The sequence below is a fragment of the Myotis brandtii genome, unplaced genomic scaffold (genome assembly GCF_000412655.1).
Source record: "Myotis brandtii unplaced genomic scaffold, ASM41265v1 scaffold144, whole genome shotgun sequence".
NCBI lineage: Eukaryota > Metazoa > Chordata > Mammalia > Chiroptera > Vespertilionidae > Myotis > Myotis brandtii.
Window position 1 is genome coordinate 608,436 of NW_005355159.1, and position 25,300 is coordinate 633,735.

At 42.1% G+C, this 25,300-nt stretch overlaps 2 protein-coding genes across 4 annotated transcripts in view; both read left to right on the plus strand.

The window, feature by feature from the left end:
* Positions 1-5: 5 nt before the first annotated feature.
* PDCD7 (programmed cell death 7) lies at positions 6-10,993 on the plus strand (the record flags this gene model as incomplete). Its single annotated transcript, XM_005861128.2, has 5 exons — positions 6-80; positions 2,794-2,932; positions 7,988-8,224; positions 8,465-8,552; positions 9,965-10,993. Coding segments are annotated over 5 exons (663 nt in total), but the record flags the coding sequence as incomplete, so codon positions are not given.
* A 2,905-nt stretch (positions 10,994-13,898) lies between these two features.
* The window catches only part of UBAP1L (ubiquitin associated protein 1-like), a 20,347-nt gene continuing 8,945 nt past the window's right edge, over positions 13,899-25,300 (plus strand). For 2 of the 3 annotated variants that reach the window (XM_014535448.1, XM_014535450.1), the window contains exons 1-2: positions 13,899-13,954; positions 18,931-19,213. In XM_014535448.1, coding sequence (XP_014390934.1) covers positions 19,094-19,213 — 120 coding nt within the window. In that variant the 5' untranslated portion in view covers positions 13,899-13,954; positions 18,931-19,093. Of the gene's footprint in view, positions 13,955-18,492; positions 19,214-25,300 lie in introns of those variants that run through there. The other variant, XM_014535449.1, reaches the window with a different exon arrangement.

The window sequence follows — 25,300 nt, forward strand, 5'->3', positions numbered from 1 at the left end:
CCGCGCGAGCGGCGGAGCGCGAGCAGGAGATTGACCGCTGGCGGGTCAAGTGCGTCCAGGAGGTGGAGGAGAAGAAGCGGGTAAGAGCAGCGGTTGCGCACGGGGGTGAGGGTACTGGCGTTTGGAACGTGAAGGGGCACGAGGCTTTGCGCTGCCATTTCCCAGGGCTACGCCTCCTTATCTTCACTTGTAAAGTAAAAAGATAGTTTGCCTTTCCGACCTCATAGCTCCGTATTGATTGCGTGTTAGTAATGAATAGTAGCAACACCAATGCTGTAGGTGCACTGCAGAGCCCTGTGTACATTATGTAGGAGGATTACACAGGGGCGTTGCAGGGATGACAGATCTGCACCGACATTCTGACACCAGCACTCAAGACTAAAGCATCTGGTGCTTTTATTTTTTTTAAAGATATTTTTATTGATTTCAGAGAGGGAGAGAGAGAGAGAGAAACATCAATGATGAGAGAGGATCATTGATCTGCTTCCTCCTGCACGTCCCCCCACCCCCCCATGTGCCCTGACCGGGAATTGGTGACCTCCTGGTTCATAAGTACCCGCTTAACCACTGAGCGACACCGGCTGGACCCTCGGTGACTTTAAAAATACAATACATAGAGAACTTGTGGCCTTTCCTTAAGGAACATACATCCTAATTGGCTTATGGGTCAATAGTGATGATTTCCCCAGAAATCCTTTGTTTACGAATTTTAAACCACAAATCTTGAGATTCAACAATGGTGTTTTTTGAGCACTTATTATATACTAGGCACTGTGCTAAGGTCGTTACATACACCAGATCTTGAATCCTGGTAATAACCCGGAGAGGTAGGTGGTATTATCCCAATCTTACAGATTAGGAAAGTAAGGCATAAGGAAGTTAACCTGCCAACAACCACACAAATTGGTTTGTGGCAGTTTCACTTCTGATTTGAGCCCAGGTTGTGTGATTTGAAGAAAACTTGTTAATCTCAAACTCTTAAGTGGGGGCCAGAGTGAAACTGGAAATTGGTCAGATAGTTGTTTAAGACATTGTCATTACCTTTGCGTGCCTCCACGTCCCCCCTTCCTCCACTCCACTACCAGCTAGTGTTTCCTCCTCTCCCTTCTCCTGGTGTCTGCTACTGCCCTAGAGTCTGATGTAACTCCCCCTCTGAAGTGTATTGATGTCAAGCTTTGTTTTCAAGCCCCCCCCAAAACATCGGTGCTTTTAAGAATACTTGGAGGCAAGGCCTTAATCTAAGAGAGTTTGAGTCAGTTCAGACATTTAATGAGGGCCCATTAAGTACCAGGCCCAGTGCAGGGTGCTGGGGATAGAGATAGATGGGACATAGTGCTTGTCCTTGAGGGTCTTGGAGCCCCATGGGGTATCATGTCTGTATAGCATTGTGCGTTACGATTTCACATGTAGGTGCTATAGGAGCCCAGAAAAGGAATAGCTAATCCTTTGGGGAAGGTGTCAGGGAAGGTTTGGATGATGAAGTAACAACTGAACTGAGTCTTAAAGGAAATGTCAAAGCCAAGTGAGAGCAACAGGTGCCTTTCAGGCAAGAAGAGTGAAACAGCATGGTAGCTGAAATGGTGCAGTTACAGTGCTGATTTGAGAGATGGGAAAGAGAGCTTTAGGCAAAAGCATCCTCCCTACCATCTATGGTGAGGGTGTTAGAGACAGAGTCCTTTGAGTAATGGCTTAGAGCAAGCATGATTTAAATAAACGAGGCATGGCTGTGAGTTTGACATGCTTGGCTTAGCCTTAGAGTAACCAGAATTATTTATCTACATGTGAACCAACTTAAGAAGAGTACAATAGGGTCTTCAGATGTTTGAAAGGCTGTCATGTTGAAGAGATTCTTGGCAGTAGAGTATTTTAGGTTGTCACTGAGCATTGTAGAGTCTTGGGCTTTTATAACTCCACTAGAGGCCCGGTGCATGAAATTTGTGCATCGTGGGGAGCGGGCCTAAGTCAGCAGTCAGACATCCTTAGCGCTGCTGCAGAGGCAGGAAAGGCTCCCGCCACCGCTGCTGCGCTTGCCAGCTCTGAGCCCGGCTTCTGGCTGAGCATCGCTCCCCCTGTGGTGATGCACTGACCACCAGGGGGCAGCTCCTGCGTTGATTGTCTGCCCCCTGGTGGTCAGTGCATGTCATAGCGACAGGTTATTCTGCAGTTCAGTCGATTTGCATATTAGCCTTTTATTATGTAGGATAAGATTCCTTATCTTCCCTGCTATCCTCCATCTTTGGATCCAGGTGTCTCCTTTTTTTTTTTTTTTTTAAGTCTTCACCCAAGGATATGTTTATTTGTTTTAGTAGAGGAAGGACAGGGGCGGGGGGGAGGGGCGGGGAGAGAAACATTGGTCTGAGAGAGAAGCATTGATTGGTTGCTTCCTGTACATGCCCCAACTGGAGATTGAACCTGCAACCTAGGTATGCGCCCTGTTTGGGAATTGAACCTACAACCTTTTGGCACATAGGACAATGCTCCAGCCAACTGGGACCCCCAGCCAGGGCCAGGTGTTTTCCTGTTTAATGAGAGCCCCAACTTATCAAGGTAAGTTGAATGCAGATGTTCCTTGGACCACACGTTAGAAACTCTGAGGAAGAAAAAAGACCAGTGTCCAGGTGGAAGTGCAGAGAGGATAATTCTTTGGCTGGACCAGTGTAGAGAGGTGTTTTGGGCATGGCCCAGGGAATTGGGGTGTAAGTCCAGTAGAATCTTTCCTAACCCTGGGACTGTCTGATTCTCTAAAATCTCACTGCTGGGCAGCTGTTCTCATGGGCTCTCTTTCTTCCCCAGGAGCAGGAACTTAAAGCTGCTGCCGATGGTGTCTTGTCTGAAGTGAGGAAAAAACAAGCAGACACCAAAAGAATGGTGGACATTCTTCGGGCCTTGGAGAAATTGAGGAAACTCAGGAAAGAGGCTGCAGCAAGGAAAGGTAACTGTGGCTTTGCACTTCTGCTTGCATTTCTTCCTTTATTCCCCTGTTCCTTCCCTTTCTTTACCATAGCGCTTGCCCTTCCCCAAAAATCTTGAAGGAAAATGCTTGATACTTCAAATTTTTCACCCAGTAGAAAAACTGAGCTTGTCAGCAGTATCTCAGAACCTTTGAAGTAGAAACCCTCTGATGTTTAGCTCTTGGTAGCCCAGGTTGAAAAGAGAGGCAGGTGTGGGAACCCACTGCACCATCTTCCCCTGGACTCATCATTCCCCCCCCAGGCATTCCTGGCCACGTTATTCTGAGTGAGGTTGACAGGGCTGGTCAGCTTTACCCGTGTGCCAAGGTGAAAGCTATCCTATCCTGTCCTTACTTGAGGCTTCAGAAGGTGTTGAAAATTTGGCATGTTCTTTCAGATACATTTCAAATCTGAATCATGGATATTTGAAGAGGTATGAATGGGATTTGGCTAGAGGTCCCTCAGTCCCATCTTTGCTATTTTAAGCTCTCACTATCCTTCAAAACCAAATTTAGATGTCATATCTCCCATCCTTCTCTGCTCTGGGCTCAGGTGACCTCCTGCTCCTTTCACGTGCACCTGGTTTGGGCCACATGCTGCCTTATTTAGTAGGTTGTAGGCCATTGACATTCACCAGTGATATCTGAGAGTACACAAGTTAGCAAATACTACGATAGCAAATGAATTCCTCTGTGTGGTTTAAAATATAATAAATTAAAACTATAATTCAGACCCTTAAAAAAAAGTTTTGTTGGGCCCTAGCTGGTTTGGCTCAGTGGATAGAGCATGGGCCTGCGGGCTGAAAGGTCCAAGGTTCGATTCCAGTCAAGGGCATATGCTTAGGTTGCAGGCTCGATCCCCAGTGCGGGGCATGCTGCAGAAGGCCAATCAATGGTTCTTTCTCATCATTGATGTTTCTCTCCCTCTCTCCCTCTCCCTTCCTCTCTGAAATCAATAAAAATATATTTTTAAAAAAAGTTTTGTTGGGATATGACCATTTTGCATTCAGCCAGTCTTACTCACTAGCTAAGTGATGAGCTTCTTCATGTTACCCCTTAGAATGGCTGGTTCAGATTTAGGCCTCAGAAACAGATGATTCTGTAGGGCATTTGTGAATCATCTACTGTGGGTCAACTAGATTTGCTTCTACTGTGTCTACCCATGCCTCTTGCTTATGAGAATGCAAAACTTGAGGACTACTATTTAATGTTCCTCTGCTCCATGTCCTCTGTGAGGTGAGGGTCTGTAATATCTGCCAAGTGAATTTACCAGCATAATTTCTCATTGTTAGTCTCCCCTCTACTTGGTCCAAAAGAAAGAGGAAATTTTAGGAGGAATTATGGTCTATATAATAAGCAGGCTGTGTGGAGTTAATTGACTTGAATGTAAAATGATTTGGTAACTAGTAGCTGGTGGCCTTGTGTACTTTAAAAGAAAACAAGCAGCTTTCTAACTTCTCTCTTCAAGGCGTATGTACCTCCAAGTAAGTGCTGAGAGAATGAGGCTGGATATGTAAGTAGGGTCACATCACAAAGTGTCCTATGGGCCCTAGCTGGTTTGGCACAGTGGATAGAGCATCAGCCTGTGGACTGAAGGGTCCCGGGTTCGATTCAGGTCAAGGTCACATGCCCAGGTTGTGGGCTCGATCTCCATTCGGGGATGTGCAGGAGGCAGCCCATCAATGATTCTCATCATTGAGGTTTCTATCTCTTCTCCCTTCCTCTCTGAAATCAGTAAAAATATATTTTTAAAAAACCCCACAGTGTTTTATGAGCCAGGCTAGACTTCTCACCTATGCTTAAAGCTGAGGGGAACCACTGAAAGATTTCAAGCAGAGTGAAATGATGACAGATCATTGGTTGCAGAGCAGAGAAAGGTTTGGAGCATCTAGGAAGAGAGACTGATAAAGGCTGTCATAGTCTGGGCTGGGATAGTATGGGAGTGTGAACTAAGGACCACAGTAGGAGAAAAGTAAATGGATTTAAGAGATATGAATAGAGTGTGTGTGTGTGTGTGTGTACATGTAAATTAATAAATAACTTGGGGAACTCAGCATGTGGGAGCTGAAGAAAAAATGGCTTCCAGGTTGTAGCTTGATCCACTGAATGAATGCTGATACCATTCTAAATGACCAGGAAAACAGCAGGAGGAGTAGGCTTTGGGTTGATGAGTTCAGTTTGGGACCTGTTGAGTTTGCGGTGCCTGTGGGACACCCTGGATAAGGGTTCATCAGCATGTAAACAGACCTTAAAGAGGTTGTGCAGTGTGAAATGAGAGCCAGAAAGACAGTATCAAGATGAATAAAGAGGATTCCTTAAAAGAGATTGAGAGAGGTCAGAGAGAGAGGAGGAAAAGGTAGACCCGCTACTTCTTCTGCAGAGTGGCAAATGCTCACAGAGATTGTGCAATCTTGGCACGTTTACTTAAACTTCTTTTTTTTTTTTAAATATATATTTTATTGATTTTTTTTACAGAGAGGAAGGGAGAGGGATAGAGAGTTAGAAACCCTGATGAGACAGAAACATCGATCAGCTGCCTCCTGCACACTCCCCACTGGGGATGTGCCCACAACCAAGGTACATGCCCTTGACCGGAATCGAACCTGAGACCCTTGATTCCGCAGGCTGATGCTCTATCCATTGAGCCAAACCGGTTAGGGCTACTTAAACTTCTTTATGTCTTGGTGTCCTCCTCTGTGAGGAGGGAATAATGATAGTATCTACCCATGGGGTGTTGTGGTGATTAAATTAGTAGACATGAGTTAAGTGTTTAAAGCAGTCCTGGCACATAGTAATTGCCATACAAGTGTTTCATCCTATTTTTATTTTCAAGTTATAAAAAGCTTGAGAGACATCCATGGGAATTAGTGACTGCGCTAGGGGCATTTCAGGGGGTGGTAGAAGTAGAAGCCCGACTAAAGTAGAGTAAAGACGAAGTAGGACATAAGAAAAGCAGACAGTGAGATCAACTCATTAAACATTTGCCTGTGAAGAAAAGGAGAGTATAAGATCAGCATCCGCCAGTGTGTGTATGTGTGTGTGTATGTGAGGGGGCGGGGGGATGGGGTAATGGGTGCTAGCTTAGGGTCATGGGAAAAACTTGAAAATGTTTAAATCCTGAGCCAAGGAGTGAGTATGAATAGAGGGAGAAAGATCAATGAGAAGCAGAGGAATAGTTGATGGCTCAAGGTCTTGGAGGAGGTAGTCAGATTCAGGTCCCTGGTGGAGGGATTAACTTAAGTGGAGAAGAACCATCTTCTACTAGAATGAAATGAAGGAGACAATGAAGGGTAGTAATGCAGATGAGTGGAACTGGGGGCAGAACGTTAAGGAATTTTCCTTCCTGGTGGCCTGTCTCCTCCGGGAAATAGATTAGAGGGTTTGCTCTGAGAGTCAATAGAGAAGTAGGACTTTCAGAGAGTGGTGAAATGAGCAGTCAGTGAGGGCCAAGCAGAGACCCATGGCAGTGTGGTTGCAGGAAGGTCCTATGGGCCCAGCTGATGTAACTGTATACTGGCACCAGGCCAGTAATCAAATGGCTTCTTCCGGGAGCACTCTACAGCTAGCACATGAGCACAGAGCACTGGGCTGTTGGGGTTTTGCTTTGTGGGTGACTACAAGTTTTGGTGAGAACAAATAGAAGATGGGTGGAATCTGATACATTCGATGAGAGATTTTAATGAAATTCACAGAATCTTGAGGGAGAAGAAGGTGAGAATACTGAAACGGTAGGAAGTTGTCAGAGAAGAGAATATTTGGGTTTAAGATTTCAGGGTGGAAAGTTTTTTCTCATTATGCCATGGTCCAAAGACCGGATGAGGCCCCATGGTGCCTAAGATTATTCATTGTAGCATTATATGATAACAAGTCATTTGGAACAGCCTAACTGTCCAGGACGAGAGAGCTTATTAAGTAAATTATGGTAGGTACATTGATTTGGTGAAACAGGATGGAGCCATTAAATAATTATAAGGAGAGGGAAAAAAAGTAGAGAATTGACATGGAGATATGTAAGTTACACACATTTTACATTAAACTATGTGAAGTTGCTAATATATGGACAAAAATGGCTGGAGGATCAACATGGGGAAATAAAAAGGGTTGATTATGTTAGCAGAATTAGGATTTTTTTCTTCCATGTATCTGGTATTGTTAAAATACTGCCGCAATACATACATTTTCCTTTAAAACCTTTAAGGACTAATAGGATTGAGCACACATCACTCTAGGATGAATTAGCAGCTTCGGCAACTTTTTTATTGCAGGGCCATTATGGTAGTGAGTCACTATTGCAACCTACTTGAATATTCAATAAATTTCAAAAAGTTTTCCTTATGAAATTTTATGAAAACTTTCACATGTGTACAAAAATAGAATGCCTAAGTAAATTACTCATCATCAATTACGATGCCATTATCACATAAAATTAGTAATAATTCTTGCATATCACCTAATAACTAGTCTAAAATGTCCCCAGTTGTGGCTGTAGCTATGTTGGCTATACAATTAGCTGATCTCACAGTTAAATCAGGGTGACCAACCATCCCAGGCTTCCCAGGACACTGGGTTTTCAAGTGCTAAGACCGGGCAAACTGAAACATTTGGTCACCTGCTCTCAGCAGCACACTGTGAGGCCAGTGTGGTTGGTTAAATGTATTTCTTCTCAGTATCCATATGTGCTTTCCCAGAACTTCACACTCAAGGGAGAATTGTTTATTAGCAGTGGGAATTTCAAAATGAAGAATATAAGACAGTTTTTTTCCTTTTGGGAGCCCACTCTCCAACTGCAGGGTCAAAACCTTTAGAAACAAAATCAAAAGTTAAGTGGTAGTCTCCAGAAAGAGGAATTAGAGAAAAAAGAAAGTCAGGGTGGGGTCAGATTAATTGCAGATTCAAATTGATCTGTGAAGAGGGATTAGAATTTATAAGTGCTAAGCAAATTCATACTATAAGTAGGACTTTGAGTTGGCTCATTAGAACACAGATCTGGAAATAAGAAAAAGTTAACTAAAATGCCATTTGCATCTCTTTGCCCAGGGGTCTGTCCTCCAGCCTCAGCAGATGAGACTTTTGAGCATCATCTTCAGCGACTGAGAAAACTCATTAAAAAACGCTCTGAACTATATGAAGCTGAAGAGAGAGCCCTCAGAGTCATGTTGGAGGGAGAACAAGAGGAAGAGAGGAAGAGAGAACTAGAAAAGAAACAGAGAAAAGAAAAAGAGAAAATTTTATTGCAGAAGCGGGAAATTGAGTCCAAGTTATTTGGAGATCCAGGTAAGTTCCTCTGTAACCAGGGGAGAAAAGGACAATACTAGATTGACTTATTCTCATGGGTGACCTCAACCTAAGCTAAGAGATTGGTAGGCAACAATGACTAAACTATATCCTGGAAATCAGGGATAAAGATGAAACACATTTGATCATATTGTCATCATAGGCTCAGTCATCTTGCCTTGAGAAATACACTCTGGATAGGAAGTGTGATGGTGTGGTATTGTGCCTTTTCTTTTTCAGATGAGTTCCCGCTCGCTCACCTCTTGCAGCCTTTCCGACAGTATTACCTCCAAGCTGAGCACTCCCTGCCAGCACTCATCCAAATAAGGTCAGAGGGGCACTTTCCATGTCGCCTGTATCTTTTTTTTAAAATTTCTCATGGATTTATATAAAGTTTCCAAGTGTTAGGGATGCCACAAACATCTGTTTAGTCCTCACTCATCCTTGAGAAATAGATGTCCCTATTTTAACAGGTGAAGAAACAAACTCAGGTGTGACTTGCCCTTTTGTGTTCTCCCAGGCTGTGCTGTTACGTTGACTTAAAGCACTGGCTACCTTTCCTAGTTCTCTTCTGCTGCTAAACAGACCCTCCCTGTGTACTTGCCTGTGGAGACTGTTTAAGACCCGTGCTGCTGACTTGTGAGTTCTTAGAGGTCAGAGTCAAGAGAGCGAGGAACAGAGAGTCTCATCTTTACATGCGGTTAATAAGGAGCTATACTTTGCAGCTCTCTGGGTCTCACACTTTCCTCACCTATAAAATGAAGGTGGTGGACTAGAATGTGGCCTTCAAACTTGGGCAGTAGTACTCTTCCCAAATGCAGTCTTTGGACAAATCAGTTTATAAAACAGAATGAATGAATGGGTTCCACAGGTAACTTAAATCTGTTATTGATAGGAAGCACTTTGTTGTTTCTAGACTCCCAGAGCATCTACTTGGGGCTCAGGGGTCTTCAAAATCACGGACCTAAGTGATGTCTAAGGTTCCTTCCAAAGCTCCAAAATGCTCTTTTGCACACCAAGTTGATGTCTGGGGAAAGTGCATTTCTGGCTAATATACAAGTTTTAGCTTCTAAACATAACTACAGTCAATTCTTGTTATTTACAGTAGCTGTGTTCTATAAAGCCACAAACACTGAATTAGAGACTACTGAACGGCTGCTGCTCCTAAAGGAAATATATGATTAGGTTTCTGTGGGCCTCTGGCCACATTTTTGTCAACTGATCAATACATAACATTGTTTTATGTGTATTTCTTTTTAAAGACACCTCATTTAGTATATCTTTCTTAAAATATATTTTTTTATTGATTTCAGAGAGGAAGGGAGAGGGAGAGAGATAGGAACATCAGTGATGAGAGTGGCTCAGTCAACCTGTGAACTAGGAGGTCGTGGTTCGATTCTCAGCATATGCCCGGGTTGTGGGCTCAATCCCCAGTGTGGGGCATGCGGGAGGCAGTCGATCAATGACTCTCTCTCCTCGTTGATGTTTCTATCTCTCTTTCTTCCCTTCCCTCTCTAAAATCAATAAAAACATTTTTTTAAATGACTATAAGTTCTTTGGAGTTTTCCCCCCTTTATATGTATATTTAAGAAATGCAGTCTTTTGCATAATCCCTGATGATCTAGTTCTTTAGTACATCAGTCCTTGAAAAGGTAAGTCCTGAAATAGAATATTTAGTTGCTGAACATCTTGCTTGGACTAAAACAGAAATAAACAGTTGTTTTATAATTTCCTATTAAGGCACGATTGGGATCAGTACCTGGTGCCATCTGATCATCCTGAAGGCAACTCTGTTCCCCAAGGATGGGTCCTTCCGCCGCTTCCCAGCAACGACATCTGGGCAACTGCCATTAAGCTGCATTAGTAAAAACGCTCCAGGAGTGTGGACCAGGCAATGCTCTCTCCAGCTCTGAACATTAGTGATGCTGCCATCTTCTTGTGCTGCAGACCAAACAACAACCTGTAAACTCCACATGGCATGGCCCTTCCCAGAAGTTCCATTTTCCTACCATGCTCTGTCCTGGCCAAATGGGCTTTGGAATCAGATTAATATGGTTCTTTGGAAAGGACCTAGGTGGACTGGGGCTATTGCCACATGCCTTGGCTCACTGAATTTGCCTCTGTTTTGAGGAGCTTGGTCCAGAGTGACTGGCTAATTTACTCAATTTCCTGTGTGGCAATGGGTAAGTACATGCCAAACACTCAACACAGGTGTGCTCTGGGTAGTTTAGTAGCTCTCCCCCAGTACAGAGTGTGAAGGCAAGCTTGATGCAAAACCTCCATATCCTTCCTACCCGTGTAGCCCTCTAACTTCCAGGAAGAAAGGGGAAAGATGCTTTATCTGGGAAGCCCACTTTTGGTGCAGCTTGAGAGGCTGTGGGCCGCAGGCTGGGCTGGAGTAAAGCTGGTGGCTTAGTCGGGTACTCATTTGGAGAACTCAGGACACCTGAAGAGTACCTACACCTACACTGGATCGTGTTTTAATGGGTGACGGCTGCATTCTCCCTATGTTAGAAGGATCCTAATGAAAGGAACTGCTTTGTAAGTTCCTAGAGGTCTAGTTGTTCAGAATCCCTAAGGATAGAAATTTATTTCCCTATGGGAGTAGGACCTTAACCTCATGTACTCAGAAGGGGCCGGTATAACTGTGGAATTTCTTAGGAATATTCATGTAGTTAAAGCTGGGGGGAAAGCAGATAAAAATAATGTTTATTTTTTTATATTCATTAATAAATGCTCTTGTGCCTGGAGATGATCAGTGATATAACATGTTAGTTTTTCTGTTTTACTTTGCCTTTTGTCATTTATTGTTATTTATATTTCCAAAAACCTAAATAAATATTTTTATTTTTTAGTTTGAGCCTTTCTTTGTTGACTCCCAAATCACTGTACACATTTTCACACTGATAAGACACATTTTCAATCTAAAATTCAAGTTTATTAAATAGGCACTTGCTAGAGGAGAGTGAATCTACACCACCGAACTCTGTCTGTGGAACCCAACGCCAGGTAGGCAGGAAAGGACGCCATCAACCTTAGAAATGATTTCATATCATCAGAAGCTGTTGGGTGCAAGATGCTAAAACCTTTGTCCTTTTCCATTGTTTAATTTACACTGTTAAATTTATGTAGTGTGCATTACAGAGTTAACAGTATATGAGCCAGCACTCCTCCAAAGTGTGTCTAAGCTCATAATCTGAAATCTGATGTGATTAGCTTCACTTGACCCCATAGGCTTGTGTGCCCTTTTGGGATACATCTCCACCATTTGCTCTCTGATGAGGTGCAGGAACATAGAAATAAAAGAGGACTGGTACAGTACGTTGTATGTTTGGTGTCCAGATAGCCTTGCCACTAAGACATCTGCATTGATGGGTCAGGGAGGGTAAAGCAGGGACTCAGGAAAACTCAGGCAGCACAACCCAAGGAAAAGGTGTTTAATGCCAGGTGGGAAAAACCATTCCCTCTTTCCTCTGGCAACTTCAGTGTTTTAATAAAGCGAGTGTTTTCTTTGTCTGGTTTTTATTTTGTAAGTTTTTCTTGGTTTGCTGCCTTCAGTGGTGGTGGCAGCAGGCACTGGTACTTTATAGGCTTAGAAAGAAAGACTTATAGTGGTATCTTTAACAAATGATTCTTCTGAGAATATGAACAGTGCCATTGTAATCTTATCCCACAGTCTTTTATTAAAAAATTGTGCAGTCCTGGCTGGTGTGACTGGGTTGGAGTGTTGTCCACCGGAAGGTCGCCAGTTTGATTACCAGTCAGGGCACATACTTAGCTTGCAGGTTCAATCCCTGGCAGGGTGTGTACAGAGGCAACCAATCAGTGTATCTCTCTCACATTGATGTTTCTCTCTCCCTTCCTATCTAAAATTAATAATAATAAAAATTAACAATAATAAATTACTGTGCAAAATTTCAAACATCTCAAAAGTAAAGATAATATAATTTCCCCCCCATATATCCATCATCCAGCTTCAAATAATTGTCAACTCCTGGACAAGCCTGTTTCATCTGTACCCCACCACTCACTCTGGATTATTTTGAAGCAAATCCCAGACATCATATTACTTTATACGTTTTTCAGTATATAGCTCTAAAAGATGTTTTTAAAAAGTAACCACAGTGCTCTATCACACCTAACAACGAATAACTCCTTAATAGCAGAAAAAAATCAGTGTTCAAATTTCCTTATCTCACAAATGTGTGTTTTACACTGTTCAAATCAAGATGTAGATGCAGTCTATGCATTGTTGGGTGATATGTCTGTTAAGTTTCTGATGATCTTTAGAAACTTAATCCCATGCACTTTGCACTCTTTCTCTCCCTTGTAATGTTTTGCTTGAAAAAATCAGGTCCTTTTTTCCTTGAAGTTCCCAGTCTGGATTTTGCTAATCGCATCCTTGGGGTAGCATGTTCCTCTGTTCTGTATTTCTTATAATTTAGTGGTTAGAGCTGTACTGTCTGATATGGTAGCCGTGTATGGCTATTGGGCACTAGAAATTGAGAGTTTGAATTGAAATTGGGTTTGAGTTGAGATGTACAATTACATATTTGGCTCACATTTCTATTGGACAGTGCTGATCTAGAGACTTGATCACACTTAGATTGGAATATTTTGGTAAGACTATTTCATAGACCTGGTGTGTAATTTAGGAGGACTAATGTCTGGTTGTCTCTTTTTGGAGCCTTAACAGTCATTGATAATCAAGTTGCATTTGGGGTTGCCAAATAGTTTAATTCTGCCATTCTTTCTTTATTAGCTGGAATACTTCTAAAAGGAGAAATATCCCCTCACCAACTATTTTGTTATCCTCAGGTACAATTTGCATAGGAAAGACAAGAGATAATATGTAATTTCCTTGATTTACTAGTTTTCAAAATAGTGGTTTCCTAGCCTTGTCCAAGCATGACTAGTGAATTTTGTGGTCAAGTTTCGTTATGAATTCCGATCTAAACATATTTATCTTTCAACTCATTTTATTGTTTTCTTTATTGTTTGTCACCTTGAGCCAATGGGAGTCTCTTTAACTCAGCTCCTTAGTTCCCATTCGATCCCAGTATTCTCCAAATTTACTTTTCACATTTCCTACCCCAGTGGAAGAAATGACTGCAATCTTCAGTGGAAAAGGCATTTACAGGCCACAACCTGCATGATAGGGGGCTCATTGTTATTGCTGATCATTGCTAGTCAGTTCTTATTTTTTTTCTGTTAGAACTAAGAACTACAGTTCTGTTGAGTCTCCAGCTCTCTTCTAAATCATGCATTTTTAACACCTATACATAAATGCTCTATGTATTGAACAAAAATGAATGAAAATAGAGAAACTCACTCAAAAACTAACCATAAATGTATTGAGTCATCATGTCTTATATGCAAGAATATTGTTTATCTTTCCAGTAGAGACGACCCTGGACTTGTGAGAAGCTTTAACAAAATAATTTATTTTTAAGAAATTAAGTAAATACAGGGAAGAAGAGAAAATTAAATAAAGAGGTTAGTTATACATTAATACTAAGAGTGTTAATCCCAGTGGCTGAGTTTATGACGTCAAAGACTTTGGTATAAGCCAACCAACTTAATCACTCTAAAACCATTCATGTTTCTTGTCCACGTGACTTTTGTGCAAGGATATATCAAGAAGTTTAGCTGGGATTATACCATCTGTTGTAGCAATTCACTCACTTCTATGAGTTTTGCCACAGGGAAGCTATCCTGGGAATTAACAAGGTAAGTACAAAGCATGTCTTGTTCCATTCAAACAAGTATAATATATAGCAGGAATGTGAATGCTGTAAAGTATTAGCACTGGTATATAGTAAGGGCTAGAGATTATATGAGGCATTTCCAACTTAATCTTTTTTTCTTTTTAATGCTTGTAACCAGTAAGCTATTTCTGAATAATTAACTGTTTACTTTTGGAATAAGCTGCATTTCTTATAGTCTCTGAAGCAAAGATTGAAGTTTTTGAGGTGATTGGTGTTGAAGTGCATAACTATACAGAACAGGAGACACTTCTCAACTTTATTAACTCGTGCTTGACAGAATCTAGATACCTGGATTTGAACCATATACTTGGGAAATTATTTTGATTTACCATTTTCCAGGTATGATGTTAAGTGCTACAAACATAAAAAGGAGCAAACAGGATTCCTGCCATCCTGGAGTTAGAGTAGAGAAGCCCAATGACTGTTCAGATAATTAGAGTCAGTTACAATGGTAATAAGTGCTAAAAGTGCTTACTCACCAATTTATATTTTTCATTATTCAAATATTTACTCAGTGACTGTTGAGGGTCAGATAATTTGTCAAATACAAGGGCTATCGCAATGAGCAAAATACCAAATACACCCTAACACACGTTTTGAGGGAGATAGACATAATCCAATAATCATAAAAATGTGCTGAGTGCTTTGAAGGACAGATATGGTTCTATAAGATTAGGCCTTTTTTTTTTCTCAAACTGAGTGTTCTGTAATGCATTTATTTTTTTAAAAATATATTTTATTGATTCTCCACAGAGAGGAAGGGAGAGGGATAGAGAGCTAGAAACATCGATGAGAGAGATACATGGATCTGCCTCCTGCACACTCCCCACCAGGGTTGTGCCAGCAACCAAGGTACATGCCCTTGACTGGAATTGAACCTGGAACCTTTCAGTCCGCAGTCCGGCGCTCTATCCACTGAGCCAAACTGGTCAGGGCTGTAATGCATTTAGATGAAATAAAGAAAATATCTATATCATATAATAAGGGTAAGAAATTTCATTATTCAGTTTACATATGTATATGCTATGTCACAAAGTCAAATATATTTTATCCTGTGGGTCACAGTTAAAAAAAAAAAAGTTGAAAGCCACCATACTAAGTGAACCTATCCAAGTTTGGGGGTCAGGGAAAGCTTTTTTGAAGAAATGATGTTTCAACTGAGCTCTGAAAAATGAACAGCTATTAACTAGTTGGGAAGAGACAAGGAAGAACATAGCAAGTATCTGGAATAGCCTATGCAAGAGCCCTGTGCTAGACCAAGAGACTAAAGAGCCTGAAGGTCAACATAGCTAGAGGTGAGAGGTGAGAGGGGAGAGGGGAGGGGCCAGGCTCTGCATGGCTTTGGAAGCCCTTGTTGGGGGTTTGAGTTTGATTCTGAGAACAGTGGAAATTGTTGGAAACTTTTAGGAATGGCTTAGTTTGCTGCTTTGAAGTGATCACTTTTGTCCAGTGTGTGGAACACAATTACAATAATAGGGCATAAGAGGATACATGGACACTAATGGTCCAAGTGAGAGAGAACTGGGGGATGAAGAGCAGTTTGGGGGAGGGAAAATCAGGAGTTCACTTTGGATATGTTGGGTTTGAGGCACCCTGGAGACATCTTGGAGGAGATGCCTTATAGGCAGTTGTGCTTTTGAGTTTCATCTCAGAAGAGAACTGGAGAATTTCATGTGTGAGTCATTGGCACATAGATTATTGACGTTATGGGCAAGGATGAAGTCATTTAGAGAGTATAATGGAGACCTTTAAACATAATACTAATGTCATTGCCTGGGCTCCCTGTAGACTGATTACTATAACCCCCACCCACCCTGCCCCTTGCCCTCAAGCTCAGTCACAGCCAAATGGACACAGACCATTTGGAGATGAGGGGATTAAGGGATTTGCCCATCTAGTCTCATTTGACCTCTCTATACTCAGATTACCTACTCTACATCTTTATATGATGCTCTCATGTGGGCATGGGGATGACCCCAGTGACCTTATATTACATCATACACAAAAATCAATTCTACGGGCTTTGCACCATGCTGGTAGGGATGACAGATTCTATTAAACCAAAGGTACTCCTAGGTAAACCCTGATTGTTTGCAAAATGACAGACTGCAGTCAGGAGTCTGGATTACATATTATAGGCAGTCATGAGCTTGAATTCCTGTGAATGAGTGCTGATTTGTGTTTTAAGGTGACAGAATCTTTATTTAATGTTTAAAATACAAAAATTAAATCCATGGCTATTATGATTATTAAACTAACAGATCCTTCACTTGTTCTTAGACAAAAGGCCCAGATGCTATGTGTCGATGCGTTTTTAATTCTTAGATTTCAGCATTAGTAGATACTGTTGACAAACACTAATTGACTTTCTCACCAACAGTGCACAAGAGTTCCAGATATTTCCACGTCCTCATCAGTTGATATTATCAGGCTTTTAAAATGTTAACTGTATGGTGATACCTCATTGCTTTATTTTTCATTTCCCTGATGGCTAATGAAATTAACTTATATGTTTATTGGCTATTGGCTAGTCTCTTTTGTGAAGTGCCTATTAAACTTTCTTTCCTATTTTTTGTATTGGCTCTTTTTCTTATTGATTTATAGAAATTGTTGGTATATACTGAATATGAATCCTTTGTCAGATACATGCACTGCAAATATCTTCTCCCATTCTGATTTTTAAAAATTCTCTTAATGGTATATTCTGATGAATAGAAGTTCTTAACTTTATTTTTTTAAATCTTTTTTTAAAATATACTTTTATTGATTTCAGAGAGGAAGGGAGAGGGATAGAGAGATAGAAACATCAATGATGAGAGAATCATTGATTGGCTGCCTCCTGCATGCCCCCGACTGGGGATTGAGCCCACAACCCAGGCATATGCCCTTGACCAGAATTGAACCCGGACCCTTCAGTCCACAGGCCAAAGATCTATCCACTGAGCCAAACTGGCTAGGGCAGAAGTTCTTAACTTTAATATAACCCAATTTATCAATATTTTCCTTTATGGTTAGTCCTTTTTGTAATCTGTTTAAAAAACTTTTGCCTATTCTAAGGCCATGAGTATATTCTCCAATTTATCTTCAAGCTTTACCTTTTTACCTTTTACATTTAGATCTATAGTCTACGTAGAATTGATTTTTGTGTATGATATAAGGTCAAGATTTTTTTTTCTAGGTGGCCATCCAATTGACCCAGAACGATTTATTAAAAATACTTTTAGCCCTAGCTGGTTTGATGTAGTGCATAGAGTGTCAGCCTGCAAACTGAAGGGTCTTGGGTTCGATTCCGGTCAAGGGCATGTACCTCGGGAGCCACCTGGCCTTGGTCGGGGGCATGCCAGAGGCAACCAATTGATGTGTCTCTCTCACATCGGAGTTTCTGTCTCTCCCTCTCCCTTCCACTCTCTCTAAAAAAAATCAATGGAAAAAAATATCCTTCGGTGATGATTAAATACATAAATAAAAATACCTTAATTTTCCTACTGCTCTGCAGGGTCATATATCAAAGATCTATCTATATATGTGTAGACATGTCTCTGGATTTTCTTTTATGTTCTATTGGTCCCTTCATACGCCCTCATGTTAGTACAACACTCTTTTAATTCCTGTAACTTTAAAGTAAGTCTTGATTGATATCAAAAAGTATAGATCTTCCAACTGTGTTGCTTCTTCTTCAAGTTTGTCTTGACTTTTCTTGGCCCTCTACATTTCATTTAAATTTTAGAATTAGTTTGCCAATTTACACCAAAAAGTGTGATGGAATTTTGATATGTGGGATCTGTAAATCAATTCAGGAAGAACTGATATCTTTACAATATTGAGTCTTACAATCATGGTCGTGGTATGTTCCTCCATTTATTCTAATATTTTACAGTTTTCTGTGTAGAGGTCTTATACATCTTGTGTTATACTGAGTCCTAGGTAGTTGATGCTAATATCAATGGTATCTTTTAATTTCATTAGAGATTGAAATTTTTAAAATATAGCATATGGTTTGTTGTTTGTATATAGAGATATAATTGATTCTTATATATTGATCATATATCCAATAACCCTCATAAATTCTTTTGGATTTTCTACATATAATTATGTCATCTATAAATAATGGTGGGTTTTTTTCTTTCCAATCCTCATACTTTTATTTGTTTCCCTTCTCTTTTTAACAGGCTAGTACTTCAGTGTAATGTTGAACAGAAGAGATGATGGGGACATTCTTGTCTCATCATTTCCAATCTTGAGGATATCTTTCAGTATTTACCATTAAGTGGGTTGTTTGCTTTAGATATTTTGGAGCTATTTTTATTCGGTTAAGGAAATTCTTTTCTATTCCTAAGTTGCTAAAAGGGTTTGTTGTTCTTAAAATAATAAAAATATATTAATTTTATCAAGTAATTTTTCTGTATCTATGGAGAGAAATAATTATATAATTTTTAATTTTTATTCTATTGGTGGTTATCTTTACTCCCATTGATTGATTTTGGAATGTTAAGCCAACCTCTCATTCCTGAAATAAACTCAACTTGGCAGTATTTTTTTATCCATAATTATTTTTGTTAAGATTTTTTTCATTTATGTTCATGAGAGATCAGCGTCTAATTTTCTTGTCAAGTTTGGTATCAAGGTGATGCCAAACGAGTTAGGAAGTATTCCTTCTTTTCTTTTTTGGAAGAGTTTTTGTAATTTGATATTTTTTCCTTAAACATTTGAGTGAAAACTCTTCCTTGTTAATTTTAACCCACTGATTTTGATATTTATTAGGTTTACAAGAAATATACACTTTTTTGGGGGTGAAAACTCTTTTGATGCAAGACTTTAGAACTAGAGTTCTAGACCTTGTTTTGGTAAACAATGCCCTAGTATAAGACTTAAACATGAAATAGTCAATCCCTGTCCGTTTGGATGGTCTTGTTTTTATCCGTTTCCTCCCTTATGCAGCACTGGCCACAGTACCTTTCCTTCTTGGCTGTGTGGGACTCAGCTAAGTCACCACACAGGAGAGCACTGAGGCCATTTGAGGCCTGAGCCTGGTCCTCAGGACTACACTCTCCCGCTACCATCAGGCAGTCTGCCTCAGCCATCCCCACACTCCTCTGACGGAATGAGTGCCCTTGACGGTGTCCCTTTCAAGGTGCCCAAGGGCTTTCTGACCAGCACAGAGCTTCTCCCTGGGCCAGAACTCAGTGTCCCAGCCTGCAGGGAGCTTCTGCTGGGTTCTATGGTAAGTGTATTTCTGTATTTCTGTCTGTCTGTCTGTCTGTCTATCTATGTATCTCCTAGTCCCTGGGTCTGTGGGCCTGATGCTGAGCCTCATGGGACCTTGCTCCTTGATTTTAAAGGGCAGCTAGGCCTGCTCTGGTATATTTCAGGGAGTTTGGAAAGAACCTAAGAGGGAAAGGTGTCTCATGAGGAAGGCTGGTTGCCTGGTGATGAGGATTATTTACTGGTCTTATTTTAGCCTAGGATAACTGGAAGGTCACCTACATAAAGTGACTGAGGATCATGGCACCGATGTTCCAGTTCCTCTCTGCTGCCGTATCTAAAATTCCATTAGAATCACTCCTTAGGGTTAAGACACTAGATCCAGAATCCTCTGTTAAAATGCCACCTGGGGCACATTAGAAAGGAATACTATTCCCCATGTTTGCCCCAGAGGCACTCAAAGCACCCCTCGCCCCATGGCTCACACACTGGGATAGGCACCCAGTGTGTGTGGTCATATCACATGTGGCCTCAGGATAAACATGATTATTTAACTTCCAGGAAAATCAAGTTTACTTAAAGAATTAGGGGGAACCTATTGCATTCACATTAGAACACAGATGTATCATGGGGTAGCATGCAAAATTCGCATGAATTCTTTAAAAATGAAAGAATAAGCCCTAACCAGTTTTGCTCAGTGGATAGAGCATCGGCCTGTGGACTTGGAGGGTCTAGGTTCAATTCCGGCCAAGGACACGTATCTTGTTTGTGGGCTTGATCCCCAATAGGGGTCATGCAGGAGGCAGCTGTTCGATGTTTCTCTCTCATCAATGTTTCCAGTTCTCTATCCCTCACCCTTCCTCTCTGTAAAATCAATAAAAATATATTAAAAAAATAATAATGATAAATAAAAATGAAAGAATAAGATTGCAAAGAACTGTGGAGCTGGCATTGGGCCTCTTAGAACCGAGTGTTCAGACTCCTGTGTGCTCATTCTCCACTGCCTGCAGGGTGCTTCGTGGAAAAGTTTGAGAATCTAGATCAGCTCTCACTCATTTTGAGGAACCTGAAACCCAGAAAAAGGAAATGATTTGTGCAAAGTTAGTGGCAAGACTAAAACCCAGGTCCTGACTCCAGATCATTTTTTATTCGCTAAGAGCAGGACTGGAACAGGAGAGACACTGGACAGGGGATGTTTGAAGGCAAAGGGTTGCGGGAAGTCAGCAGAGAGCACAATCAGAAAGGAGAGGCCTGGGGAGAGTCGGGGAGAGGGGCTCGAGTGGCCTGGGACACAGGAGCAGGAGGTGTGGTGCAGTTTTGCTCCATCTGCAGACCCCGGAGTTGCACTGAGGCTCCTCAGGACAGATGTTTCCAGAGTTGAAATAAGCTCTGTGAAGCCCAGAGCACTCGCTGTGGGGCAGGAGCTCTTGCTCTCTCTCCCCCACAGCCCGTGTTGTGGGCGCTCACTCTGGCAGGAGAGCTTGTGTTGTTGGGAAGAGGAATTCGCTGTACTGAGCTCCAGTGGAGGTGGATTATCACAGCTTTTCCTTTCCTGCTGAGCTCAAGTCTAGCTGGGAAGAGGCTATTTTTTCCTGGTAGCAGAAACAGGCACCCTTCTGCCAAGCCCACGTCCAGTGTCTTAGCCAGATGCCGACTTGGCTTTGCCTCCTGCTTTCAGGGTGGGCGCCTGCAATCCCTTAAGCCTATTTCCCTTCCTGAACTCCCATTTCATTAACTGTTGGGCCAAACTAACAAATAGAGAAGCCTGAGACTCCAAGTATGATTTACAGCCTCTCCCTGATCAGTCCTTCCAGTTCACTGGGCTGTATTCCCAGTGTTAAGAGCTTAAAATGCATTTCCCCATAAGGATGATGTTATACATGGTGGTTAGATTTCCCGACGAACCTGTCGTGCCCTAAAGGGAAAAGTAATAACAGCTACCATTTATTGAGTCAATCAATGTTTACCTGCTGTGCACCAGGCCCATGTGAGGTGCTCTTTACATGTTCACTCTTCTCTCATTTTTATGACTCTTTCAGCTGGGTGTTCCTACCCCACAGCACAGGAAATCAAAGCTCCCACCGGGTGATCCGCAGGGTCTCAGGGCCTGTGAGTGACACAGCCAGGGTTCCCACCGGGGTCTGTCACACCCCAAAGCCCATGCCACCCCTTCACCCTGCTCCTTCCCAAGGAGCCCTTCCTTACGTGCTTAACGCCTCTCCGAGTCTCCCATAAGGATGATGTTATACATGGTGGTTAGATTTCCCGACGAACCTGTCGTGCCCTAAAGGGAAAAGTAATAACAGCTACCATTTATTGAGCCAGTCAATGTTTACCTGCTGTGCACCAGGCCCATGCGAGGTGCTCTTTACATGTTCACTCTTCTCTCTCATTTTTATGACTCTTTCAGCTGGGTGTTCCTACCCCACGGCACAGGAAATCAAAGCTCCCACCGAGTGATCCGCAGGGTCTCAGGGCCTGTGAGTGACACAGCCAGGGTTCCCACCGGGGTCTGTCACACCCCAAAGCCCATGCCACCCCTTCACCCTGCTCCTTCCCAAGGAGCCCTTCCTTACGTGCTTAACGCCTCTCCGAGTCTGTTTTGTTGTTTCATAGTATAATTGCCAGAGTTTTAGGGGAAGGAGAGGTTGGACATGGCTCTGTTTCAGTAACACTTTAGTTACAAAATCAAGGTGATGGGGTCAGTTTGGCCCTCCAGCAGTGTGCCTTCCCATCTGCCCTGTTCCCCACCTCCACCCCATCACTGATGACCTCTGTTACTCATTTTTTATATATTCTTCTAGAGATTCTTATGTGTGTATATACAGTCAAATACAGATATTTCCCCCCTTTTACACCAAAGGTAGCATTTTATATGCACCGTTCTTCTTGCTTTTTTCACTTAATATATTTTAAGATCTTCCATATCTGTACCTAGAAAGCTTCTTCAGTTTTGTTTTTCACTGAAGTATTGCACTATATGGATACATCACACTTTATTGACTGAGTCCCCTCTTGATAGACACTTAGGTTCTTCCCAGTGCTTTTTTAATTAATTTTTTTTTTTTTTTTTTTTTTTTCTCTTTCAGTCTGATATCCAGGCATGGGTAAAAAGATTTTCTCAAAAAGTTATTCTGTTTTAACAATTTTTAATCTTATGATGAAAAATATTCATGATAAATAGTTGTGCTTGTTGTAAGCCACTTCTATGTGTGACAGCAAAGAGACTGACTGCTAAATGTTGTGTGTCGGCAAAGGGACTTCTAAATGTGGTGTTGGCCTTGTCAGGGGGAGGGGAGAGGAGAAACTTTCCTCCACCCTCAAATTGCTTTCAGCTGGTCAGATAATCAAATAGACATGAGCCAGATCAACAAGAGAAAATGATCAAATGCCCGCAACCCAGGTACATGCCCTTGACCGGAATCGAACCTGGGACCCTTCAGTCCGCAGGCCGACACTCCATCCACTGAGCCATACCGGTCTCAGCCCCACCACCTTTTGACATTCCAACCAGCTAAGCTAAACCGGCCAGGGCAGGTTCTTCCCAGTCTTTTGCCAGTACAAACAATGCTACAGGAAATGAGTATATACAAACATCCTTTTGAATTTGTTTAAGTACATTACCAAATTGTTCTCCGTAGGGATTATACTGATATATATCCCGACCAGCACACTACAAGAAGTACAAGAGGCCTGTACCTCCCATACTCCCAACAGAGTGTATCAGACTTTGGGTCTTTGCCAAGGGACAGGCAAATGTATTTCAGTGTAGTTTTATTTTGCTTATTTACTTTCTCTTATTACGAGTGAGGTTGAGCAGCTTTTTCTATGTTTAATAGAGATCTGTATTTCCTTTTCTGTGGACTGTCCATATTATCTTTTGTCCACTTTCCTGTTGGGCTGTGAGTCTTTTTCTTGTCTATTTTTAGGCACTCCCTATATTAGTAAAGTTAGCCCTTTATCTCTGTGTGAGTGCTATTCCCTCCCCCCCTTAGTTTGTCACCTGTCTTTGACCTTGCTCATGACATTGGCCATGCAGATTTTGGACATGTGCCTGTGTGTACTTTTATGGCTTCTGGATTTTGATTCTGAGTAAGAAAGGCTTTCCCCCTTGATGTTATGAAGGATCTCCGTATTATTTTCTTCTAGTACTTTTATGGTTTCATATCACACATTTGAATTTTTGATCTTTTTTGAATTTCTCTTTTTGTATATAATGTGAGAATGGATCTAATTTTATTTTCTTCCAGATAGCTAACACCATTTATTGATTAGTTCCTCTTTTTCCCATTGCCTGAGATGCTATCTTATTATTTACTAAAGCCCTATAGATATTAAGGTCTATTTCTGGACTTTCTATTCTCTACCTTTAAACTATCTGTGCCAGTGCCATAGTTTTAATTATTGATGTTTTATAATACAATAAAACAGTTGTAGGGCCAGTCCTACTTATCTTTTTGTCCCGGGAGTTTTTCTGACTATTCTTATTTGTTTATTTTTCATGTGAACTTTAGAATCATCTTGCTTAGTTCCAGAAATCACAAGTGTTGGTATTTTTATTGGGTCTTCATATCATTTTATCCCTGAAGTCCTGCTGGCTGTCTCTTTAATTTAGTCTCTCTCTTCACAAGTCTGTCTCACCAGTTCTGAAGTTGTCTTTTTCCTCTTATGTTTTTCACAACTCATCTATTTTGCTCCAATCTCTTTCTCGAACCATGTATTCTGCACACCTTTACAAATGTCCACTCCGTGCCAGGCTTGCCCTAGCTCTGAGGATACAGAGAGGAGTAAGCCACAGTCCTTTACCTCAGAAAGCCACACTGGACCAGCTAAATTATGCTTCTCTCCCCAGTGCAGGGTCATATCAGAAGTGGGAGGGAACAGTGCCTGTGTCTGTGTCTGTCTGTCTGTCTTTCTGTCTCCCCTTTCCCTCACACACAGTCAGAAGTGGGAGGGAACAGTGCCCGTGTCTGTATCTGTCTGTCTTTCTGTCTCCCCTTTCCCTCACACACAACATTCCCCTAGCCTCTCTTTTCCTTAAATGGCCATCATAGAGTATTGAAATTGCCCTTAAAATTTTTTTTATATTTTTAATGCCATGTTATATTCCTGGTTCTTAATTTTAAAGGTATGTGACAGAATATTTTATTTTTGCCTCATTTATAAACTCTCAAGTTAGGTTATTTATGTGGGCTCCAGACTGCTTTCTTAGGTGGCCTTATATGTAGTGGATAAAGCCCTACAGTCAGATGGACAGAAAAATCCCAGCTCAGCCACTCACCTCCAAGCTGACCTCCAGCAAATTAAAATTGCTGAGCCTCATTTTCATAATCTGGAAATAGGAATAACACTAAACCGACTACGTAGGGTTCAACAAAGCTTAGCACGTTTTATATTGCCTGGGTCCCAAGCAACCTCAGATAGCAGCCAGGAGGATGGGGCAGATATCACCCCACAGGGAGGTTCTGTGCCTGGCGGGCTGCCAAGGCTGAGTGCCTACTGGCAAACGGTGCTGGGCTCAAGGGAAGGCGCCTTGAGCAAGTTTTTAAGCTGCTACTACTGTTCAGTAGCAAACTAAATGGCAAAGGACTTAGATATTAGATTTCTCTGCATTTGTCCTTCATGCAGAGTTTACCTGTACATTGTTGCTGTCCACCTACCCCAGTGCTAGCTAAAACGGAGGGCGCGGGTGGACTGTGCTGGCTGCCTGGGCTCAGAATTGGAGGCTGTGCAGGTCTGGCAAGTCTCTGGCTGAACAGGGTCCGGGGAGCCCTGGTTTGCCGGGCCCCGCCTCACTCCTCACGGAGCCTTCTCTCAGCAGCACGACTTCAGCCTGGAGAGGAGGACGCTCTTCTGGGTGGAGGCTGTCACCCGGGGCCCCTGCCAGTTCCAGTGCGATGCTCCCGGGACAGCGTCCGCCCCTCCAGCCTGGCTCTTGCTGGTCAGCCCGGAATGCGGGCTGGCGTCCGCGCCGGCTGCAGCCGCTGGACCCCAAGAGCAGCCCGAGGAAGAGGAGGAAGCCACCCCTGGCAATGAGGAAAAGCCGGGTCCTCGCAGCCCCCAGCCCAGCGCTCCTGCGAGCCCCAGCCCGGGCCGTCACCGGTGC